At 29.5% G+C, this 21,735-nt stretch overlaps 1 protein-coding gene across 2 annotated transcripts in view; it reads right to left on the reverse strand.

Moving 5' to 3' along the window:
* Nucleotides 1-21,735, reverse strand: part of LOC123299899 (glutamate receptor ionotropic, kainate 2) — a 288,313-nt gene that overhangs the window by 204,307 nt on the left and 62,271 nt on the right. For both annotated transcript variants that reach the window (XM_044882307.1, XM_044882308.1), the window contains exon 4: nucleotides 10,026-10,183. In XM_044882307.1, the coding sequence (XP_044738242.1) occupies nucleotides 10,026-10,183 (158 nt within the window). The remainder of the gene's footprint in view (nucleotides 1-10,025; nucleotides 10,184-21,735) is intronic.

Raw genomic sequence — 21,735 nt, forward strand, 5'->3', positions numbered from 1 at the left:
AATACAAGCACTGATATTCAACACTTTATGGGGTATTTTAACAATTAATTCAGTCAATTGTTTATTTTCACTTGTTGTGAATAGTTTTGTGGTTTGAACTAAATATTATACGTGAAAATATCATAGTATTAAAAATAAATGATTGATTAAGACTCGGTACTTACATGAATTCTTCCATATTTCGTCTCATTTTTCTCTTTTGTAAGATATGAGTGACTTTGTCTAAGAGCTGGATTTTTTTTTTTCTAAATAACCCAAAAACCTGTAAACCTGGTTCGATATAGAATTGAATGATAAGTTTCTGAAGTAACGACAAAAGAAAATCAGACAATGTTCATTCAATCTGTTTTCAAAAAATCAAGATAATTATAAAGAAAGTAGAAAAAAAAAATTGAACGACATTTCGTATAAGTATAGGGTTTATTTCACCTTAAATACATAAAATTCGGATTCTTTAACGAATGCGTGAGCAAGTCACGAAAATTTGGTTGATTTTGCGATTGAATGACAGGTTTGACTAACGAAATTGCTGTGGAATATCACTCGCCAAAACGACTCAATTTTCGTATTTTTTGGATTCATATTACATTAAAAAATTATATTTATCGTAATTGAAATTAAAAAAATGTTCCAGATTTTATGAATTTTTTCATAATTTGCCTTAAAATAGGCCGAACATTTTTTAGACCCGGAGTACTGTTGTAATTACGAGTTAGTTGGGTTGAGTTTGTCAACTATAGAGGAATTGCGTGCTTTCTGAAGTTTAAAGCATTTGCGTTCAAAAATGGGACGCAGAAATCTTTTATTTCGGAGCGATTTTGACTCTTAAAAAAAGTTGGTGTAATCGTCTGAATTGTTGTGTTTTTTGATTTCTTATTAACCTAATTTACCTAAAGACACGAAAATATGTTTTATTTTGCCATTGAACTCCAAGTTTCTAAGATATCAAAATACTTTTTGTTCTAGACACCTCGCATACGATTTGAGACATTCTGTCTCAAAATTGCTCGACCAATCATGCAAGAAATTCAGTTTTGAACAAAACACTGACCAAATAAAGGTAGCAAAAAAATTTTGGTTGCATTTGACGAAAGATAAGCAAATATTTCAGCTCGTACTTGTTTTCTTTTTAACCTCCGAACTACAAAAAAGGAGTGTTATAAGTTTGACCTTTATGTGTGTGTGTCTGTCTGACTGTGGCATCGTAGCGCCTAAACGGATGAACCAATTATTTTTTTGGGGTCTTTTCAAAGGTAATTTAATGGAGAGTGTTCTTATTAATTTCAAGTGCGTTTAGGACTCCGTAACCAAAAAATTTGCTGAGAGACATGGTCTAATTTGATGATTTTATATACAGTACTAATCATATTTTTTTGCTATACTATCATATAAATCTAAGCGTTACACGCGGTGCCATATCGTTTTATTAATTCCAGTGTAAAATCTTGTGTTTTATAAGTTACAAAGTTACATACTGTATGTAATTTTTTTATTACCTATCTATTACGATCGCTATATAACGTCACTAATTTGCTTGGAAACTCAACTACCGCTTACATAAAATTTTAAAGTATAATTTTTTGAAAATTTTTATAAGAAATAAATAATTCTTACATAAGGTAATTAGTTTCATTTTATTTATAAATTAATAACCTAATTAGTGTTCAAATTATATAAATTATTATTATTTTATAAATCCATGAACTAATTAGTATAATATGTTATTAAAATATATATAATTACTAGATTTGCAAAACAAAAGAAAGCTAAGCTATTAATTTCAATAGAGAAAAATATTTCATGAATATTGAAATACAGGGTGAGATATAGAGGAGTATGCAAGTTTAGGAACACTGAAAAAATAAAAGCCAACCATCTTTTCAAACTATCTTTTTACCACCATAAATAACTGAAAAAGAATTAAAGAAAATTTGGTACTGAAGAAAATTAGTTATAAAGTCACTATTGTTAGTTAAGTTAACTGTGTTGAAAATCAGAAAATCAAGTTTTCTTTTTTTCTATCATGTTTTATCTGTCTTTTATTCAGTCATAATAGTGGATACAATAGCCTTACGCTGTGAAATAAGTTTATCAAGACAATATTGAAGCACCGAAAAACGGATTCTTAAATCACGGTCTAAGTATTATTGAGTATCATTTATTATAGCTCACAAGTGTCTTGTTTCAGTTAATTTTCGTTTTATTATTTTTAACCCCCGAACTAAAAAAAGAGGTGTTATAAGTTTGACTTCTATGCGTGTGTGTGTGCTGCCTGCCTGCCTGTCTGTCTGTGGCATCGTAGCGCCTAAACGGATGAACCGATTTTGATTTTTTTGTTTCTTTTGTAAGGTAATATAATGGAGAGTGTTCTTAGCTATGTTTCAAGTGCGAGTTTAGGAGTTTTTCATCCACGTAGGCGAAATAAATTGATACATTTTTTGTCCATATGATTTTTTTTATAAACTTCCGCAAAAAAAAAAACGAATACTTAAGTCTACCTAGAATGTGAAACAACGAAGAAACTGAAGCTTTTAAATGGTAAAGTTGAGTAACCACGCTGCTAAAAGAGGTGTTACTTCTAATTAGGATACCCCAGAACTTGCAAAGCTGTATTGTTTTAAGTGGTTTTTATATTCATAAAAGTTTTTTTTTAATAATCAAAGTCTCCTTTCAAATTTTATTCTTGAACAGTATATGGGCTTAAACGATATAGCTACTTTCAATATTCTGCCAAAACTGTTTTAATATTACTTATTTTTTGCTTGCCATTCACATAAAATTTAACTATGCCATACAACTAAAAATCCGTTGACAATACCAATACATATTACATAAAAATGATATTATTCCCTTGACAATATTCGATCATTCAAGCTAGCTATCCAAAAATAGAGATATAAAAATATTATAATACCCATATTACTAAATTTTCGAAAATATTATTTAATTTATGGAAAAAAAAAACTTTTACACAAAGGTTTTCAACAGTCAAAGAAAAATATTAAAATGATGATAGCATATTGAGGTCGTTATAACGGTTTCAATAGGAAATAGAAAAAGTAGTATCTCATGTTTTCAAAAGAGACATAAAGTAGAATAAATATTATATAAAATAAGAAAAATTGGGGAAAAAAAGTAACGACAAAAATTCTTCTTGTAAAAAAGTATATTCTTCTTGGAATTCATAAAATCATAATCGAGGAAAGTAAAGAAAAAATGGGAATTTGCTATGGTAAACATTCAACAAGCCAAAGTATCTGCATTCTAGGCCGCGTGATTGTGGTCATTAACTGAATGTAATTAGGCTCAATTATGGTAGTTTTCAGCAGTTTTCCTCCGTAAATTACTGACTTATCCTGATTTATTTGCTAAATATCTTGATGTAAAGACAGCCAATTTTTTTTAAAATTTAAACATATATAGTTAATTGAATGTGGACTCGAATCGACAGCTTTAAGCCCTGTTCACTTTAGAGAATAGAATATGCCATTTCTAAATACATTCTAAACTTTTGAATACTGAGAACAGAGATAGTTCTTAATACAAAGTACTAAATTTTTTGCAATCATCGGCTTTGAAATTTTACATGTTGTAAAGATAGTGGTAAATTTAACATTTACTTATATTGGAATATTATAATAGAAAATTTAAATAAGGACGTTTTATGTAAAATTTGTTTTGTTCCTCATAGTTTAAAAAGAATAACGTTCTATCATAAAGTCTCTTTCTTTTACCAGTAACCAACATCAACTATTTCGAATTCACCAACCATTCAAAAGTTAACATTACGCAATAAGAACTCTATTTTGAGTATCAGTAAATGGTAAAAAGCTATATATTCTGCAATAGGGAATCGGACTATATTTTTGTTTATCCCTTCAGATGAAGAATTCTCATTTTACGAATAGAAAAGTGATGTTGGTTTCTAAAAATCTTTACTAGTATGCAAGATATAAACGTTTAAAATTCCTTATTAAACGAAGTGGAAGATACCTGCTAGTGACGTCATACGTGGGTATCGCCATAGAGATTACATATAAAACTTTGAATGCAATCTTTGTTTGCTTATAACTTCTTGGTTTTTTAATCCATTTTAATTACACTTTCAAACTTTGTCATGGTATCAATTCTAGTTTTACATTTTTATGGGTAATATGGCCAATTTGAAATCCGGACTATCCGCTATTCTATTTTTTCTGTTAAAATATATCGGTCTAATCAAGGCCTAAACAGGGTGATCTTAGTTATAACACTAGGACTTCGTCAAATGATAAATAACGTTAAAGAAATGACAATTTCTCAATACAGTTATAATATAACCGGGAAAAAGTCTTTTTCTATGTACAGAATATCTAGATTATGGAAAGGAAAGCACATTTTTTGTAAAATATTATCACTTGGAAAAATTACAAATTTGAAAGTATGAGCTGAGAATTCTTCATGATTTAAGAGCTTAGATTAATTTCGATATGCCTTTAGCGGTTTACCTTGGGATAGAACCACTGACTTTATTGCAAATACAATTACGTTATGCCCCATTTCCAAATTTTCTATACAACCATTTTGGCAATATTTAAAATAATATGATTTTTTCCTAAAAATACTACGCCCTGTATCTAAAAATGGACGCTTTCCCAACTATAAAAGTATTGAGAAATTGTCATTAATTTAACGTTATTTATCATTTGATAAAGTTCAGCTGTTATTCCCTGAATGACCCAATATATAAGTTTGCTTTGGGTCTAATACACTTTATAATCAAATTTCTTAAATGAATAGTTCGTTGAAAAGAAATGATACAATAAATTTTTATTTTTCTATCATTTTATTTAATATTTTTATTCAGTTATATATTATAAACATAATTCTATTTCCAATTTTACATTACTATTATTATTATCATTATTATACGTACATTGAATGTAATCTTTTCTAACAGAGTATAAAATCGCTTTACAATAATCATAAATTCGTTTACAATTTTCCTATTAACTTTTTCAACCATTTTTATTTTTTTCTACGTAAAATAATATTTAAAAGTAATAGTTAAAAGTATTATCTCCTACTTACACGTTTACGTTAAAATATTGTTTCACGTACTCAAAATAAATCACGTAAATCACATGCCATTCTTTCTTAGTGGATTACATTATAAATTTACAAGTTACAGTCAAAAAAATTGAAACACTTTGGGCGAATAAAACAGATATAAATGGAATGGCAGATCGAAGTCTGCCTTTTTGAATATTCAAAATGGAATTGATAACAGTTTTCCTTTTAAAAGACATAATATAGTCTTTTGATAATTTTTATCTAATACCCGTTGATTAAGAAAATTTTTTTCCAGTGCTTACAGTCTTTTTTACCCGACTGCCAAGAAGTGGTTATGTTTTCTGCGAGTATCTAGTATGTATGTATGTATGTATGCATGTATGAATATTTTCTGGTAAATTTCTTTATTACCTCGTATCTTCCAAACAGCTCAATGAATTTCAATATTTAAGATATAATTATATTTGTCTCAAAAACCCTTTGAAAAACAAAACAAAATGGCGGATTTTTGAAGTGAAATAGTAATACCTAAATTTAAAAAAAAAATTACAAAACCTATCAAGTAGGGTATCAGAATAAAGAAAATTAAAAGGGGATTACAAAAATATGTATAAGTTACATGTTTAAATTTAATTAGGAGTAATAAATTGGTTTAAAAGCTTTAACATAGTTTAATGTGACGGATTTTTTAGTGTTGGGGCACTAAAAGGTCTAAAATATAATAATTAATTAAAAAAACAAAAAAACCCGACTGCGTTAAATAAAATCTCTAAAGGAAGTAACTAGTCCAGTAGTTAACACAGGGATTTTAACTGTCGGGGCCCATTTAAATATGGATCGACTCAAATCTTCCCCATAATGGGCCTCGATTGTTAGAGCCGCTATGTAAGCTACTGGACTTGTTTCTTGTTTTTCAGATTTTATTTCAGAAGTTATCATAATGAATTACTTTAAGGTTATCATGTAAATAGACTCTTCGTAAAACTAAATGTGTTTGCTTGATGCATAACATGTAGGTGCTTACACTTACCTAGATAATAAATAAATTCTATATATCCAAGTGATTTTCCATTTAAAACTGTGGTTTTTCAATTTGTAATACAACATGGTTTTACTTCTGGATTTAACAGAAATTGATTCTTTATGAGCGAACGTTTTTAAAAACGTTGGATTTTTCTATTTAAAATAAATTCTGTTTTCGAAGTATCAAAGAATTGTAAATCGGAAATTAGTATCGGTTTTTCCTATGGTTTATTTTCATACACAATTAACCATTTCTGAAAACTGTCTATGATTATTTAGTTGCACGCTTTTTAGAATGCCTATCGCCATTTTACTGATATCGTGAGAGTGAACAACGAGTCTAACAAACAGCTTGCTTGAGGCAAGTTTCCAATGTAGTCTGGATAGTGCATTATTCAGAAAGTTATCAACTGGCTTACTACAAATTATACATATATGTATTTAATGCCTTACGGCAGCAAAATATGATACCCCACTTATCTGTAACAACATCCACTTGTTTGTAACAAGATAATACTTTTAATAAAAGTTTTTTTTAATTATTTGGCAAGTCTTCTCCACCCTCTTGCGAAGTAGCATGAAGTCGGGCGAGGAACGAAAATATAGAGGTGATCCTTGTTGTCTGGTTGTACTCGACTTAAAAAATTATTTTTCCGGGTCAAAGGTTACACTAGGCATCCATGTTTGTACAGACGAGCATCATCTTCACATTATCATGTTTAGCAAGTTTTGTTATAAAGCCGCAGTAGCTCGATTTCAGTCATAGCTTTTGTTATGTGCCAGAGCGTGGTTTGGGGTAAAAGGTGATATCAGTTTATAAAATAGGTAATAATCCACAAACAGCCTTTTGTGTCTTACAGTATGAAAAGTCGCAAAGTCAAATTACACGATGATAGGAAAATAATAGAAATACTTAAAAAAAATTATTTTAAAAGAAAACATTTTTAACAGTAGCCGAGACTTCACTTCTATGACGTATCTAAGACTAAGGCTTAAATGCCATAGGTTGAACCGGGACTTTACTTCTATAAAATATGTAAGGCTGAGACTTAAATGCAAACGACTTAGCCTAGGTGCTTTTTTAAATCTATGTAATAGGAATATCTAACGAACTTTTTGGAGTTACATGATCCAAGCAACATAGGATATTTCTAATCCATCGATTAAAGTCTATGCTACCATTCCCCTATTTCTTGATTTAATTTAAACCTGATCCAAAATAATCCATTAGAAAATTACTGTTTCTCATTTTAAATTCAACGCCTGCATTAAAAATGACCTGCCATAACGCCTACTACAAAATAAATATATAATATGTTTTTTAAACAACCGCAGGAACGGCGATTCATTATCACCTTACGTTTGATAAAACCGTATACCTACCTAGTAGATACAATATACCTTTCTAATTTTAAATATTGAAAAGGAAAGCCATTAAAATGCATGAAATATTTTAATAGTATATCCTTTTATATGTAATTAATTACAAAGAGTAATTAATCTAACGTAGAAACGTATACTATGTATATATGTATAGGCTTTAGTCCACAGTATGCATATGAGTATTTTTTTTCACAAATTTTGACTAACAAGGTTATTCTAGAGGCTGTCACAGTGAGCGAAGTCTCACTTGCTCTGCCTCTGTCGAGCTCTTGGCATTAGGAGATGGACTCACTTGAGCCCACTTTCTTTGACGATCTCTCCGACCTGATGTCCGTTCAAAGCAATCCTGCCGTTCTTAAAACAGTGATCGAGGATGATCCAACTTTTTTTCACCCTATGCCCTATGGTTAAAATGTGTCCCAACTCAGAACAGTCACTCTAACCTAACCTGACACATAGGATGGGGCAAAGAAGTTAGATTTTGAAAATTCATACCCATCAATGTTTCTAAATAATTTTTTTACCATCTTAAAAACATTAAATAAAATTAAAACTAAAAACTAAATAAATTGATTTGCAAAGTTTTTCTTGTGAGTTTAGTTGAAAAGATTACTATCAAGTGAGAAAGAAACTGTACCAGGATAAAACAACCCAATGAACTGATAAAAGCTGGTTCAAATGTGTAGAATATGATGAATAAACTTGGTCGTGTGGAAAAATGCTGTATGGACGACGTCTTTTAAAAGTCGTTTTTTCAAGTCTGTTATATTAAGTAAACTTTTTCGAATGCTTTTTATGTAATTTAATAATTTAATTTACTTAATTTTGTTAAAAACACATTTTATAATTTACTTCAAAGTACAGCTAATGCAATTTACTTTCTATTTTACAGCGTTTTTAAGCCGCACACTTCTCTGCCCTAGCCTGTATTTAAAAATCACAATGGGGCTTTATTTTAACGAATCTAACTTTTGATTTGGAAAAACATTTGAAATGGTTTCGTTTTTATTTACGATGCCCGGGGTATTTGTAATTTATTTAAAATTTGTAATTTTTATAAGCTCTCGTGGGAAACATGCGATTGATGTACCTGCCTTCTATGCGTCGAAAATGTCAACAAAATTGCAAACCTTTGTCAAGAAAGACGCCATAATAGTTTTCATTTAACAACAAATACATCGTATTAAAAATGATTTATGTGGTTCTATGAATAAATAATGTCGCTGAATATTCTTCCAAATAAAACAAAATATAAGGAATGCAAAATATTCTTGGAGCGAGAAGAAACTGCGGCTAGAAAACCTTTCTTGCTGTGTATTGTTCGGCACGCAAAGTAACCGCGTGATTAAAGTCATACATGTGTAAAAAATTATTCTTTCTAATGGTCATGCTTGGTACAAGAGTTTTGCCGAACACAATAATTTTTCTTTTTTCCAAATACGTGTAGTATGCATACTGTGAACTATCTAATATGTGTGTAAAAACAGAATCTCTAAATGTATCCGAAATATATACTGTTCATATACTTTTTTTCATGTATTTTGAACAAAGTGTCCGAACCATGCTCTATCATGAAATTCTGAAAAGCTAGACCCTATATCTGGCAAATATTATAAATTCAGTAAAAAGTAACAAAGGTACATCTCCAGGTTTTCGCCAATAGAATTGATTTTGATGCATTTTCAGCATTTGATTTAAGAAACCCTTTAAAATTTTTGCAAAAAACACAAACAAAACAAAAGATTCCTAGTTCTGAGGCCGCGAAATCTGCGAATTATTTTTATTCAAGGAGTTTTCATAACCAAGGATATGAGGTAAGGAACAGTAATTTGATGTATTTTTGGGGTTAAAAAACGTACATTTCAGAGGTGACAATAGTACTATATTATCTTTTTTTTAATACTTGTAAAATTTTTTCTTGAAGTTCTTTTGGTATTTTATTAGTACGCAGAAATAATCATTCCATTTCAAATTTGTAAATGAGATTTTTTTATTATTTGAAATTAGGGATTGTATAGTAATGGCTACCCATTACTACACAATGAGAATTCTTCATACTTAAATATATAAACGATTTACTGTTCAATGAATATGCAAAATATAATATACTGAAAATTATATACATGACCATTCCACAAACTACACAATAAAATAATAAATGAGGATATAACATTTAGAGGCCGACCTTTTCTGATAAGTGATAATTAGCTTCAAAATAATTTTAAGAATATTTCTATGCTGTCATGGAAGTAAGTATTTCCTTAAAAATTTAGTGACAGGCAGACACACGCACGATTGAGTATGTTTGAACTTCGATTATTGGGTGTACACTGCATCGCCTACACTACTTCATGGCAAGCCGCGTTAAGGAAATTAGATCCAAAACCTATTTTCTACAACATTCACACATTGATTTTTTCTAAATGTTTTTCCGTATTATCAAAACTTTAAAATATCTTCAAAATTTTGATTTTATTTTCGAGTACGAAAACAATATTTTTCTATCAGGAAGTTAATAATATTCACAAAACACAAATATACATAAAATATAATATATTCATTCGTACCTGTAATCAGTACCTTCACCAAGTTGCCGTACCGTAATTGGAAATTCACTTGGTCCATGTGCCTTTAATAGTTCCTGTAAACGTACCAAACCTTCATTGTTCTCATAAATAATTGTGAATGACTTCCAATTCCATGCTTTCACTAAATCAACATAAGCCTGTAAAAACAAATAAAATAGAAATTTTAAAATCATAAATTATTTTTCATGTATTATATGTAAATACAGAGTATTTCAAAAGTATGGATAAAGTTCAACAACTCGATAGGCTCTTAGTAGAAAAATATACAAGCAATAATGGATATTATAAAGCATAACATGGAGACCAAATATAATGTCGTTAAGGACATACCTCAAGGTGAAACGATGGTCAATATCTTTTAATTAAATCTTTATTTTAATGAAGAAAAATTTTTGTCCCAGATTCCATTTTTTCAGCTTTGTTTTATTTTCAATTACAACAGAAATGTATTTTTTTCTTTCATAATATTTACAGAAAAATTAAAAATATGAACTTCGACTTACAAAAATTCATTTCACCTTAAAATTTACTTTCGAGAATATATGGTGAGATTCAGTTGTACCTTAATTTTTGGGACACCCACCCTTAAAAGCTTACTGATAGTCCTGGCTAGTAAATGAATGTTATTTTAAAATAATAACCTAAATTATTTTTTACCTTTCATAAATGGTATAGCATATCCATTAATATTTATTATAAGACGAAAATACTCGTTAAAGATTTGAAAATACAGTTTCTCTGAATGACCCTATTTTATCAGACGCTTAGACTGAAGTCTTTTCAAACTATACGGCAAATATGTGCACATTATCACGAAAAACATGTAACCACGCACATTGGTAACAGTAACCAGACCACTCATGGGTGCCATTATTTATACAAGTAGCCGAGCATGAAAAGTCAAGGATAATGATGTGTTACCGAGATAAACTTAAACGACAGAAATATCGACCCAGGCACAAAGATATGAAAAATTTCTCGACGGGAGTGATAGATGAGCAAAACTTGCAACAAGAAGAAACTTTATGAAAATTCTCCAATCTCACAAATCGCAGAAGCAAATTATCGATGCAATTATAATGAAAAGGGACAGAAAAATTCAAAAATTACTGCGGGGAATGCATTGAAATAAAACATTGCACTCAGAAATAGAACACCGTAGGTACTTTACAATTTTAGAAGGGTTTATGAATTTTTTACCAAAAAACACAATGGTCACAGCTTCAGTATCAGCACTGCTGACCCAGCTCTTTAAACTTGCCTAACAAAAATGATTTTCAAAGCCTCGTGGATAAAAAACGAAGAAAATAATTTTTTTTAAAAGACAGAATGGGAGAGTTTATTTTTTGAAATATTGAGCTGAAATTTTCGAGAAATTGTTTTTTTTTTATCAAAGTTTTTAAAATTTTGAACCATTGAACAGTAAAAAAACACATAATTAATTATATTGGGTTTTATAAATTTAATTCATTATTAAATTTTTCTTTTTTGCCTACATGTTTATCGCAAATACTTTTCTTAAACATATAATAGATCTTAATTCGATTCTTAATATTTTAACTATGATTATTTCCTGAGATACAAGAGTACAAGGTACTGGACCGAGGATATTCAAGAATTTGACATATCTACACTGAGCTATTGCAATTTCATTCAATTATACATATATAGTCTAACTTGTGAATTTTTTGTGATAAATTGAACCTACCAACACATATTCAACTGATTTATTACAGGAAACTTCGAATGAAATGAGTAATTTAAACGGACAAATAGCTGACTTACATGTAGTTATGTAGGTTAGCGTTTTAAAAATTTCCTGAAATATTTGTCGAATTTTAATCAAGGCAATAGAATAATGAAGATTAAGCGATTTTTCTTTCAAAATTCAGGACTTGGTAAAGTTTGAACAAATCTTGATCACTGGCTCTATTTCTGACAGGTACGGAAAGGCTCTACTTTTGAGACTTGCGATCCCCGAACGGGAATACGCACAAATATCTTAAACAACCAAAACATAATTAATCTTACCAAAACTTAAATACCGCAAACAAATTTTAGTTATTAAATTTTAAACATATAAATTATTCTTTCAAGATAGATATTGATAGAAATTCTTTCAAAAGACAACCCTCATAGGTTTTTGGTGGTTGCGAAAATCGAAGGGTTGGCATGAACTGGGTTGGTTTCTTCGAAAACTGAAATGCATGACCTCGATTTATATGTAATTTTGCATGGCAAGTGGAATAAAATCAATGTCGAAACGTAAAATCAACTTTTGGTGTGATAAACGGATTTTTGCATCGAAATAGTCAAAAAAGGCACTTATAAAGAAACATAAGATTTATGAATTAAAAAGTTGGAATACGTTCATAAAAATATGGTTATAGCTTCTTTGTAAAATAATTAGGAAAACTATGAGTCCATGCTTAAATGTTTCGTTACTTTTACATCATAAATTTAAAATTTCCATTATCATAATAACGATAAATTTTCAAAAGTACAATGAAGTAAGACTTATCTCGTTTGTGGTTCACAGTCATCTTAGATAATTTTTTTAGTATCCATATTTGTCTCCTATTCATGTGACGTCACTAACCGATTTTAATGATCTCTACCTTTTTGGATTCGTCACGTATAGCATAATAACCATTAAAAAATTCCACCCCACGACTTAGGGAAGGGGACTTAAAAATTATTACTCCTGTAGAATGCTTCACTGTAAGCAAATCACGTGGGTTATATTCTAATTTATAAAAATTTAGGACCCACGAAAATGTTAAAACCGATGATATTATGAAAGGGGAGATTATCAAGGACAAGGGAAATGAAGGTTATAACCCGGTAGTTTTTGTTTTTAAAGTTTAAATTGCAAACACGACATAGTGGGATGCATTTTAACCTGTTTGAAAAGTTGACAGCAAACAAAATTTTCAAACATAGACGTGTTTATCCGGACACCATTTAGACAGTTGATGGACCACAAAAGTGACTTTCATCACCTAATTTAAATTTAAATTTAACCTACTTAAAATATTAGTATTCCTGTTTAATATTATATTTTATCTATATCACGTCAAGAGGTTAAATATTCAAAGTTCAGTGTGGTATATCTTATTTACATTAAACATATTTGTACCTTTATAGAATGATATATGTATGTACACGAATGACGTCATAATAGTAATAGTTGACGTCAGCAAACCAAACTAATGAATATGTAGGTTAGCAAATCAGTTATGATGATATACAAACACTGTTAACAATTACATTAATAGTCTATTTGTGGATTAAATGTAGCAAATATCTGCCTGAATTATGGAACGAGGGGGATGATTTTTAATTATGTCATGGCAATATACCTACTATTAATGAATAGTTGAAAGGACTGAGTTTAAATTCAAGTTTTAAACTAAGCACGACAAGCTTCAGTGCCTGGCCTATCCATTGATGCTTCTGTAGGATACCAGAGTAACCCACATCTTTTAGACCAAGTACTTTTTCAAATTAAACGAGTTTGTCAAAATAAACATATTATAATTGTGATGGGGATTTTATCAGAAACTTGGACAATTAATAAAAACAAACAGTTAAATTGTCAAATGTTTCAACGTTTCGTTCTTATTTACAACTTCATCTTCATCGGGAAATCTGTGTACAAAAAACAATAGTCGAATACAATAACATGTAAAAAGAATAAAAAAGATATAAAATCAATACAAATCAATGTTCTTACATTTAAGGTTAACATTCACGTAAAAAATAAAAATAAACTTGTCTGGAAAACTTCATCGTTAAAACAAAAGTGAAACTCTACTGAAGTTTTATGAAGTTTTTCAGACAAGTTTTTTTTATTTTTTACGTGAAAGTTAATCTAAAATGTAAGAACATATCTTTTTTATTCTTTTTACATGTTATTATATTCGACTACAGTTTTTTGTACACAGATTGCCTGATGAAATAACAAGGAAACGTTGCAACATTGTGCAATTTAATATTTGTTTTTATTCATTGTCCAAGTTTCTGATAAAATCCCTTTCACAATTATTTCATATCATGGATGAAAGTATATTAAGTACTCATGTAAAAACCTCTTCGTCACAGAATAACAAATAAAAATAAAAAATCATTTCATAAATTCGAACATTTTTGGCAAAACAGGTTTCAAACACTTGCTCGTAGGTACTAATTATTTATAATGAAATGAAAGTATATATTGTGGGTTTTGATTCAGTTCAGGTATCAAACTTCAAATAAATAGGCACCTATTGAAAACATATTATATGAAAATAAAACAGTTAATATACAGAAACTTCCAAAACGAGTTGTACCAACCCAGAGAGAGGTAGAAACGGGAAAGACAAATTGAAAACATGTCCCACTGATTTCTATTAAAATTTACTTAGTTAAAAATATTTTCTAAAGAGACACAATCAATTTTCTATAGTAATAGGAGGGAATAGTGGTCTTGAGTGTATACTTCCCTCTCCTTATGCGGAAACCTGCCCATGACAATAGATTTTTGTAAATTAATTTTAATTTTATGCAAACAGAATGTTAGTTCAACACATTTTATACGGGTATTGAATTCAATATAGTTTTTCCGGTGCAGGTAATACCTCTCATTCATTTTTTGTTTGAAATTTTTTTTTGTAAACCGAATAGTTTAGACAGTAATTAATAGCAAAAATACCCTATTTGACCCTATAGGAAGCAATATAGCGTAGATTTTTGCATGTTTCTTCATTCAATTTGGACAATAATGGTCTTTATAGAAAAACAAACCAATTTTATTAGAAAATATTTTCGATAACTTTCTAAATTAAATTGTTCATCTATCTGTTACCAGCTATGTAGTAGACTAAACTTTAAATTTAGTCTGAAATTCTAGAGTATATTTCAATGTCTGTATTACACGTGAGCCCATAGATCCAACATTTTTTGCTTGAAAAATTTGTATCGATAAAACTTATTTTTATAGTTTTAAGCATATGTCAACTTAAAAAATCGTCCTATATACATCATTTACAGGGAAATGAATATAGTTCCTACCGAGTGTCCCAACCTATTGCTCTTCAGATTTCGGAAAAGTTCGGATTTCTTTTTACAGCACTATCAAAATTGTAAACTTGTCTGAATAATTAATAATTAAGTAACCCATCCCGAATAGAATTAATTTAAATTGGAGACGACAGACTTTGAAAGCCAATATTCAAAGCTCCCTTGCGTCAATGCGTCAATATTGACTACAGCTACATACTATTGTTGTAAGCCCGCTAGATTTTTTTAAAGATTGCGTTCCTTTATAAATGGTATACGTTCCTTGGTGTTGTACTTCGTGGTTCGCTGACATGAAAAACATATAATAAACAAAAACTGGTTCCAGATCAATTATAACAAAGAATCTTATACTTTTTCTAGCTGTATATCAACGTATGCACCCGCCTGTATACTTATATCACTTACTACACAACAAATTATTTTCGAACACGGTTAGTGTTATTGTCAAAACATTAATTTAATACAAATATAACAGCAAATAGTAAAACTAATTAACCACTTAATTATATTCAATTTTGAAATGAAATATTTTGATTAAATGTTTTATTATATTATAAATTATACATCTAGGGAAAACTCGTTGAAAGATCAAATGTAAAATCACGTCATGCATATGTCTACAATTTGTTCATTGTTTTTATACAATGTATATATGTAATATTTATCAAGGTATACTAAGTTTAGTCCCAAGTTTGTAACGCTTAAAAATATTGATGCTACGAAAAAAATTTGATATTGGTGTTCATAAAATCACCTAATTAGTCCATTTCCGGATGTCTGTCCGTCTGTCTGTCTGCCAACACGATAACTCAAAAACGCAAAGAGATATCAAGCTGAAATTTTTTTAGCGTCCTTAGGATGTAAAAAGTTCGTAAAGAGTTCGTAAATGATTGCACATACAAGACATAGCATAGATGTTAATATTGATTTATGTATTTCTGTCAAATGTACCAGTTGACATGTTGAAATATACAGCTTTCTAAAAGGTAACTTTTTATCCTATTTGAATAAAATACATTCATTTGTTTAACATTTAAGTGGATATTATTAGTTCATATTACTGCACTAATTTAAATAATAAATCAATATTATAAAGCATACTAAAGGGTGTAATTAAAATTTATGTTCATTTTCCAATTTCCATAATCTTGCTTAGACATTCGCAGAACTTATATATTTCACCTATATTTTTGTTGACCTCGGAATATCGTGTTTCATACTTGAACACTTTTAAAATACTTAAAAAATGGTTTGATTCCTTAGAATGTTTGGAATTATCCTAGTTTTGCCCACATTTTCTATAGTTATAAATAACTTCCTTCACGGTTTTTGCAGGAACGATGTTAGCAAACGACCGAGTTTACAAAATTGTTGATATTTTGGGAAATTATCGCCCAGCCTCGCCAAATTGATATAGTTTCCCGAATCTTTCAAGGTAACTGCAGGAACGATAAAATTGGACAACTTTATGATCCTACGGTCATAAGTTTATTTAATGTATGTACAGTTTTTTTATCCATTCATTTAATTTTTAAATTAATTTGATTTCTAAAATATTTCTTTTATTTGGTAATTATGTCGTTATATAAGAATGGTTATAAAATCGGATGTACAATCATTGTTTACTAGCAAAGACCACCGTGTTATAGGCTTCACCTTCCTTGTTGGCACGTATCACCCTTCCATAGCTCTCAAAATAGAGATAGGGATTGACATAGGTAAAATTATGTACAGTTTTCAATTTTTTTTCACAATTCATTGACTACCCTGGTGGAAAAAATATTTGAAAAAAAGAATAAGAAATTCTGAAAAAGTCTTAGGAACTTTGAATTTCTCAACGTTTTCGGAATAGTCTAATTCAGAGTTATTCAGAGTTCTTAATACTTTTTTAAAGTTTCTAAGATTTTTTCAGAGTTTCCTAAGACTTATTAAGACTTATTAAGACTTATTCTTTTTTCAAATATTTTTTCCACCAGAGTATATCATAAAACCCTGGTTGAATAGATGGGCATACATTGTTTCTCGTTTAACACCCTAACCCTCATGTGTAGTCCTGATATATGAGCTATATTATTGTAAAGTTTCATTATAATCCATTAAATAGTTTTTGCGTGAAAACATACAAACTCACTTTCACCATAATAATATATAGAGATTTGAAACTAATAAGATTGTTTGAGTTAATTATGCAATTATACAAACTCCATTATCTTTATCACTAATATTCGAAGTTTTAATATGAATTTATATTATTTACTTCATTCCAGCATTCATTTGTTTGTATCCATATCGAAATAAGTAATCGCCTATGTACATACTTAAAATCTCGGTAGTTCTTTCCATGCCATAACACACTATACCGACTTGAAGTAGTCTGAAAACATATTGAAACAATGTAGGAGACGAAGTTGGAAATATTGATCATATCTGGTGCGTTTTTTATTTATGATATATAAAACAACGCTATTTATTCAGCGCTTTTCTTAAACTACCTCTCTACTCAAAATCGCTGCAATCGAAAATCTAGCTATTTTTGTAACAGTTTCTGAAAACTTTACCTAGATTATCTTCATATTAAAAAACTATGAAACTTATTCGAAAGCACGAATTTTCGTTACTTTTCTAGGAAAATAAGTATTTAAATTGTATTTATTTTTTGAGTGAGATGAATTGATAACGTAAGAATAATAAATATTGTAGTCATAGTCAGGGTTTTAATAAAGTATTGGATTCCATCTTTGATTTCGAAAAAAGGACTAAAAACAAAATTTAAGTGTAAATATTCTGATGATATGGGTTCAAAATTAATATTCTGGAGATTTTTAATTAGTTTTAAGGAATGTAATCGGGTGTTTTTTAGCCTTTTCAACTTTGATACGCCATCATTTGGATGCTTTAATGGATTGGGCATCCACCGTCAATTTAATTGGCTAAATAATTTTTTGATAAAATGGAAACACATAGGGTTTGTTTTTAATGTAGTTTTAGCATTCTGGGCACCTCTAAACGTAAAGATATACGTATTAATTTATTTTATGGAATTGTTTTGCGATAAACAATAATTCGCAAATGTCTCCGAGAGTACTAAATGGTGTATAAAAATTATTTTTATTGAATTTTTTATTTTGCATTCAAAAAACAGAAGCCCAAATGATAGGATCAAAGTAATAAAATAACTCTTGTATATCCATTGCTGGGAATTTGCTATATGAGTCAAGCGGCGTTGCGGTTTATGCGTTTATATTTCAGTATTCTCGGTGGCATAAGTGAGAAAATTGTAGAAATATTTCAACATCTCCCAGTAATTAATACATCTATCTCTATTATCTACTTACATATAGTGCATCTTACATCACACAAAGGTTGTTATAATCCATTATCAAATAATAATTAGTCCAATTTACTGCAATAATTATATAGGTACTGATATATTACATTACATAGTAGGTATACTAATATATTACATGAAACAGTATGATGTGAAACTAATCGGACATATAAATTACATTTATTACTCAAAAGCTTAAAGTATTATCAAAAAGGTATCATCACAGGAAAAATACAAACGTGGCAAAGGCGGTATATTTGTGACTGCATGTTGGCATCTTGGAACCATAAGAAAATAGTGATATGTAGTAAATAATATATAACGAACGCTTCCAGTAATGTGACCATCATTTTCCTTGTTAATTTTCCCTTGCAATAGTTCGACGTTTTTTGATCGCGCTTATGATAATAAATTGTATGAAATTATGTGTCAGACACATGACTTGCATATGAAACGTTACGTCCTCAAAATATCACGATGTGTTTAAACTGGATGTTGGTATAATTTCTTACTTATTAACCAATTTTGAGTAATTTTAAAATGAAGACACCCTCATATTTTCGTTATTTATAGGAATATCGATTTAAAAATTTGTACATTCCCCCAGGTTGATGTGTTAAATTTTTAAAGATACTTAACCGAAATCAAAACTTCAAAATCAGCCTACTACAAATTTACAAGTAGGGTTGATTCTTAATATTTTGCCCAGCGTCAGAGATGGTTAGAGATATCGAAAAAAAAACTATTGAAAGAGTTGCTTTGAATATATTTAATATATTTAATCCTCTCCTTTGCTAACCGTGCTAATGGTCTGAACTTTCATTAAGTTTCCTTGAGTTAGAGTCAGTCAATCGACTGCAACTTTTGATGATAATTGTAATATAATATCCTTAAAAGTATACAAAAATTTAGAATTTTCTAACACTATTCCCATAACAAAAGGCAACAACCTTAAATGAATGTAACGAAAATTAATCAGTGACCTGTAAAATAAACACTGAATTAATGAAGAGTTACTCATCTAAAATGGTAGATACAGCTAAAATAAATACACCTAATGGCAGACATCTCTTGTGAATAAACGTTAAATAATGTATATAATAGTATGGAATATTATAAAGTAATGAAGTTTCAATGTTAAATCGATAAAATGTGACCTTATCAATAGATTCATTATGTTACTTTTCTTTTGGGAGTTTTGATTTATTTAAATACTTGACAATTTTATCATCAAAAAAAATTTTCCTGAACATCTGATGTTTAATATTCAACTGAGATTATTATCGACACTAATCATATAAAGAGAAATGATTTGATTATTAAGTTGCGTTTTTTTGTTTGTTTGAAATGGATAAACTCCAAAACTACTGGATCGATTTTAAAAATTAACTATAGAAAAATACATTGTCAGATTGTGAAAAAAGATTCCGCATCAAAAAAAAAAAAATCTTGAAGTTGTGGATAAAAGTGGGAATAAGTAAGTGTAATAAATTTTTTTTTGGCACAAAATTGCCTTTCAAAAACTTGTCGAAATGATACGTATGCATAAAAACAACTAAAGAAATGTGTGAACGAAATTGAGGCAGACTAACAGCAATAACCAAGGGTATCATGGAAAGATCCGTTATTATTAAATTGTAATTGTGTCGTCAGCTTGAAACTGATGAACACCGTGTATTTTTTTGCAATTCTAATAAAAACAGAGTCATGTCTGTTGACACAAATTGAAAATCTGAATTTTCGGATTTCGAACTATGAATTGCGGTTTTGATATTTGAAATCATTCGGTACCTTGGAACCGATTATTGTCTCGATGACGTCTATAAAAAAATTACTGCATTAAAAGCTCGTTTATTGTAGCCTGTGATTAGTACAAGTAAACTATTCAGTCATTGAAACAAGTAAAGTTGCAGTAGAAAATCACTGACGACGATTGCAAGGAGTTTGGCGAAGTAGATAACGACATTGGACACTAGCTAGGGTACTGTTCACCGCTTCGTCATAATACAATATGTCCAAAGAAAAGGATTGTGATTTGACGGCTGTACTCTCAAACCTAGTCTAAACCAATAAAGTTTTATGTTTTGCACACATTGCTTAAAACTGTTTTCTATACAATGCTTGTTTATGATTACAATTTTTATTTTTTTAAACTTTTTTAGTAGAGAAGAGTAATAATTTTTAAATATTGTGAAAAAATCTAATAAAAATTTTATTTTTAAAAAATATAGTGAATTAAAACAAGTATATAAGCACATAAATTCGTGCACCTACACCTACGGTTTTGTCAAACAATAAAACAACATTTGGAATAATTTATTATCTTTTTGATTTGTTAGTTTTAGAATGCAGAAAAAAACACTAGCAATTTATTCGCAGAACAAATTTGTTTGAAACATTAATATTTACAAAAGAATGAACTTTTAAAGCGAGAGAATGAAAATTTTTTCGCAATCTAATATTATAAATTTTTTTGTATACAAAGTGTCCGAAATAACTTTAGACATAATAATTCCTGCAATTCTAAATTAAATTAAGAAAAGAGCAAAAAAAATTACTTCAATTTTACCCCAGAATTTTATTACTAAATTTAAAGGACCCCGGACCACTGTATATGGAAAATGGCTTTCGGTCAAATGTTACCAGAATTTGGGAAAATTCTGCCTTCCTAACAAAAGTCTCAATATGCGCACATCTCGTTGTTTTCGAGATATTTCAAGCAAAGTTTCCGATTTTCGTTGAATTTCAAGAGGTGCAATATCATATGCAATTGCAGAGATACAGATGACGTTACCTTACAATCTCAAAAAAGCTCCTGAAAATCGAAAACATTCAGAGATTTTTTTAGGAATATCGCTCTTTTAGCTCAGTTGGTTAAGGCGTAACAAAATTAATTGAATTAATAGTTGTGATGGGCTGGTGTAGTGTATGGTATATGCATGAAGGAGGTGCACTCAATCTCTGAAATTGAAGAGCTGATAAATTAGGTTAAGAAATTATCAGCAGAAAGGTGGTAAAACACAGATATGGTATCAAAATGGGCATTGCTCTATAGCCTGAGTGGGTTCTTTGTGGACAGCCAATATAACCTTACCTAACCTAACCTTAGGAATATGGGTCTATCTGATACTTTGACAGAAACCGATTCATTTCTGTCATCGTTTCAGGCATAAATTATTAGACCTTTTTTGCAATTCAATGAAAATCAGGAACTTAAACATTTAATATCTTGAAAACGCAATTTGTGCCCATTGAGACATTTATTCAAAATGACATTAATAATATTTTCCCATGTTATGG

This window comes from Chrysoperla carnea, chromosome 5 (genome assembly GCF_905475395.1).
Source record: "Chrysoperla carnea chromosome 5, inChrCarn1.1, whole genome shotgun sequence".
In the NCBI taxonomy this organism is placed as follows: Eukaryota; Metazoa; Arthropoda; class Insecta; order Neuroptera; family Chrysopidae; genus Chrysoperla; species Chrysoperla carnea.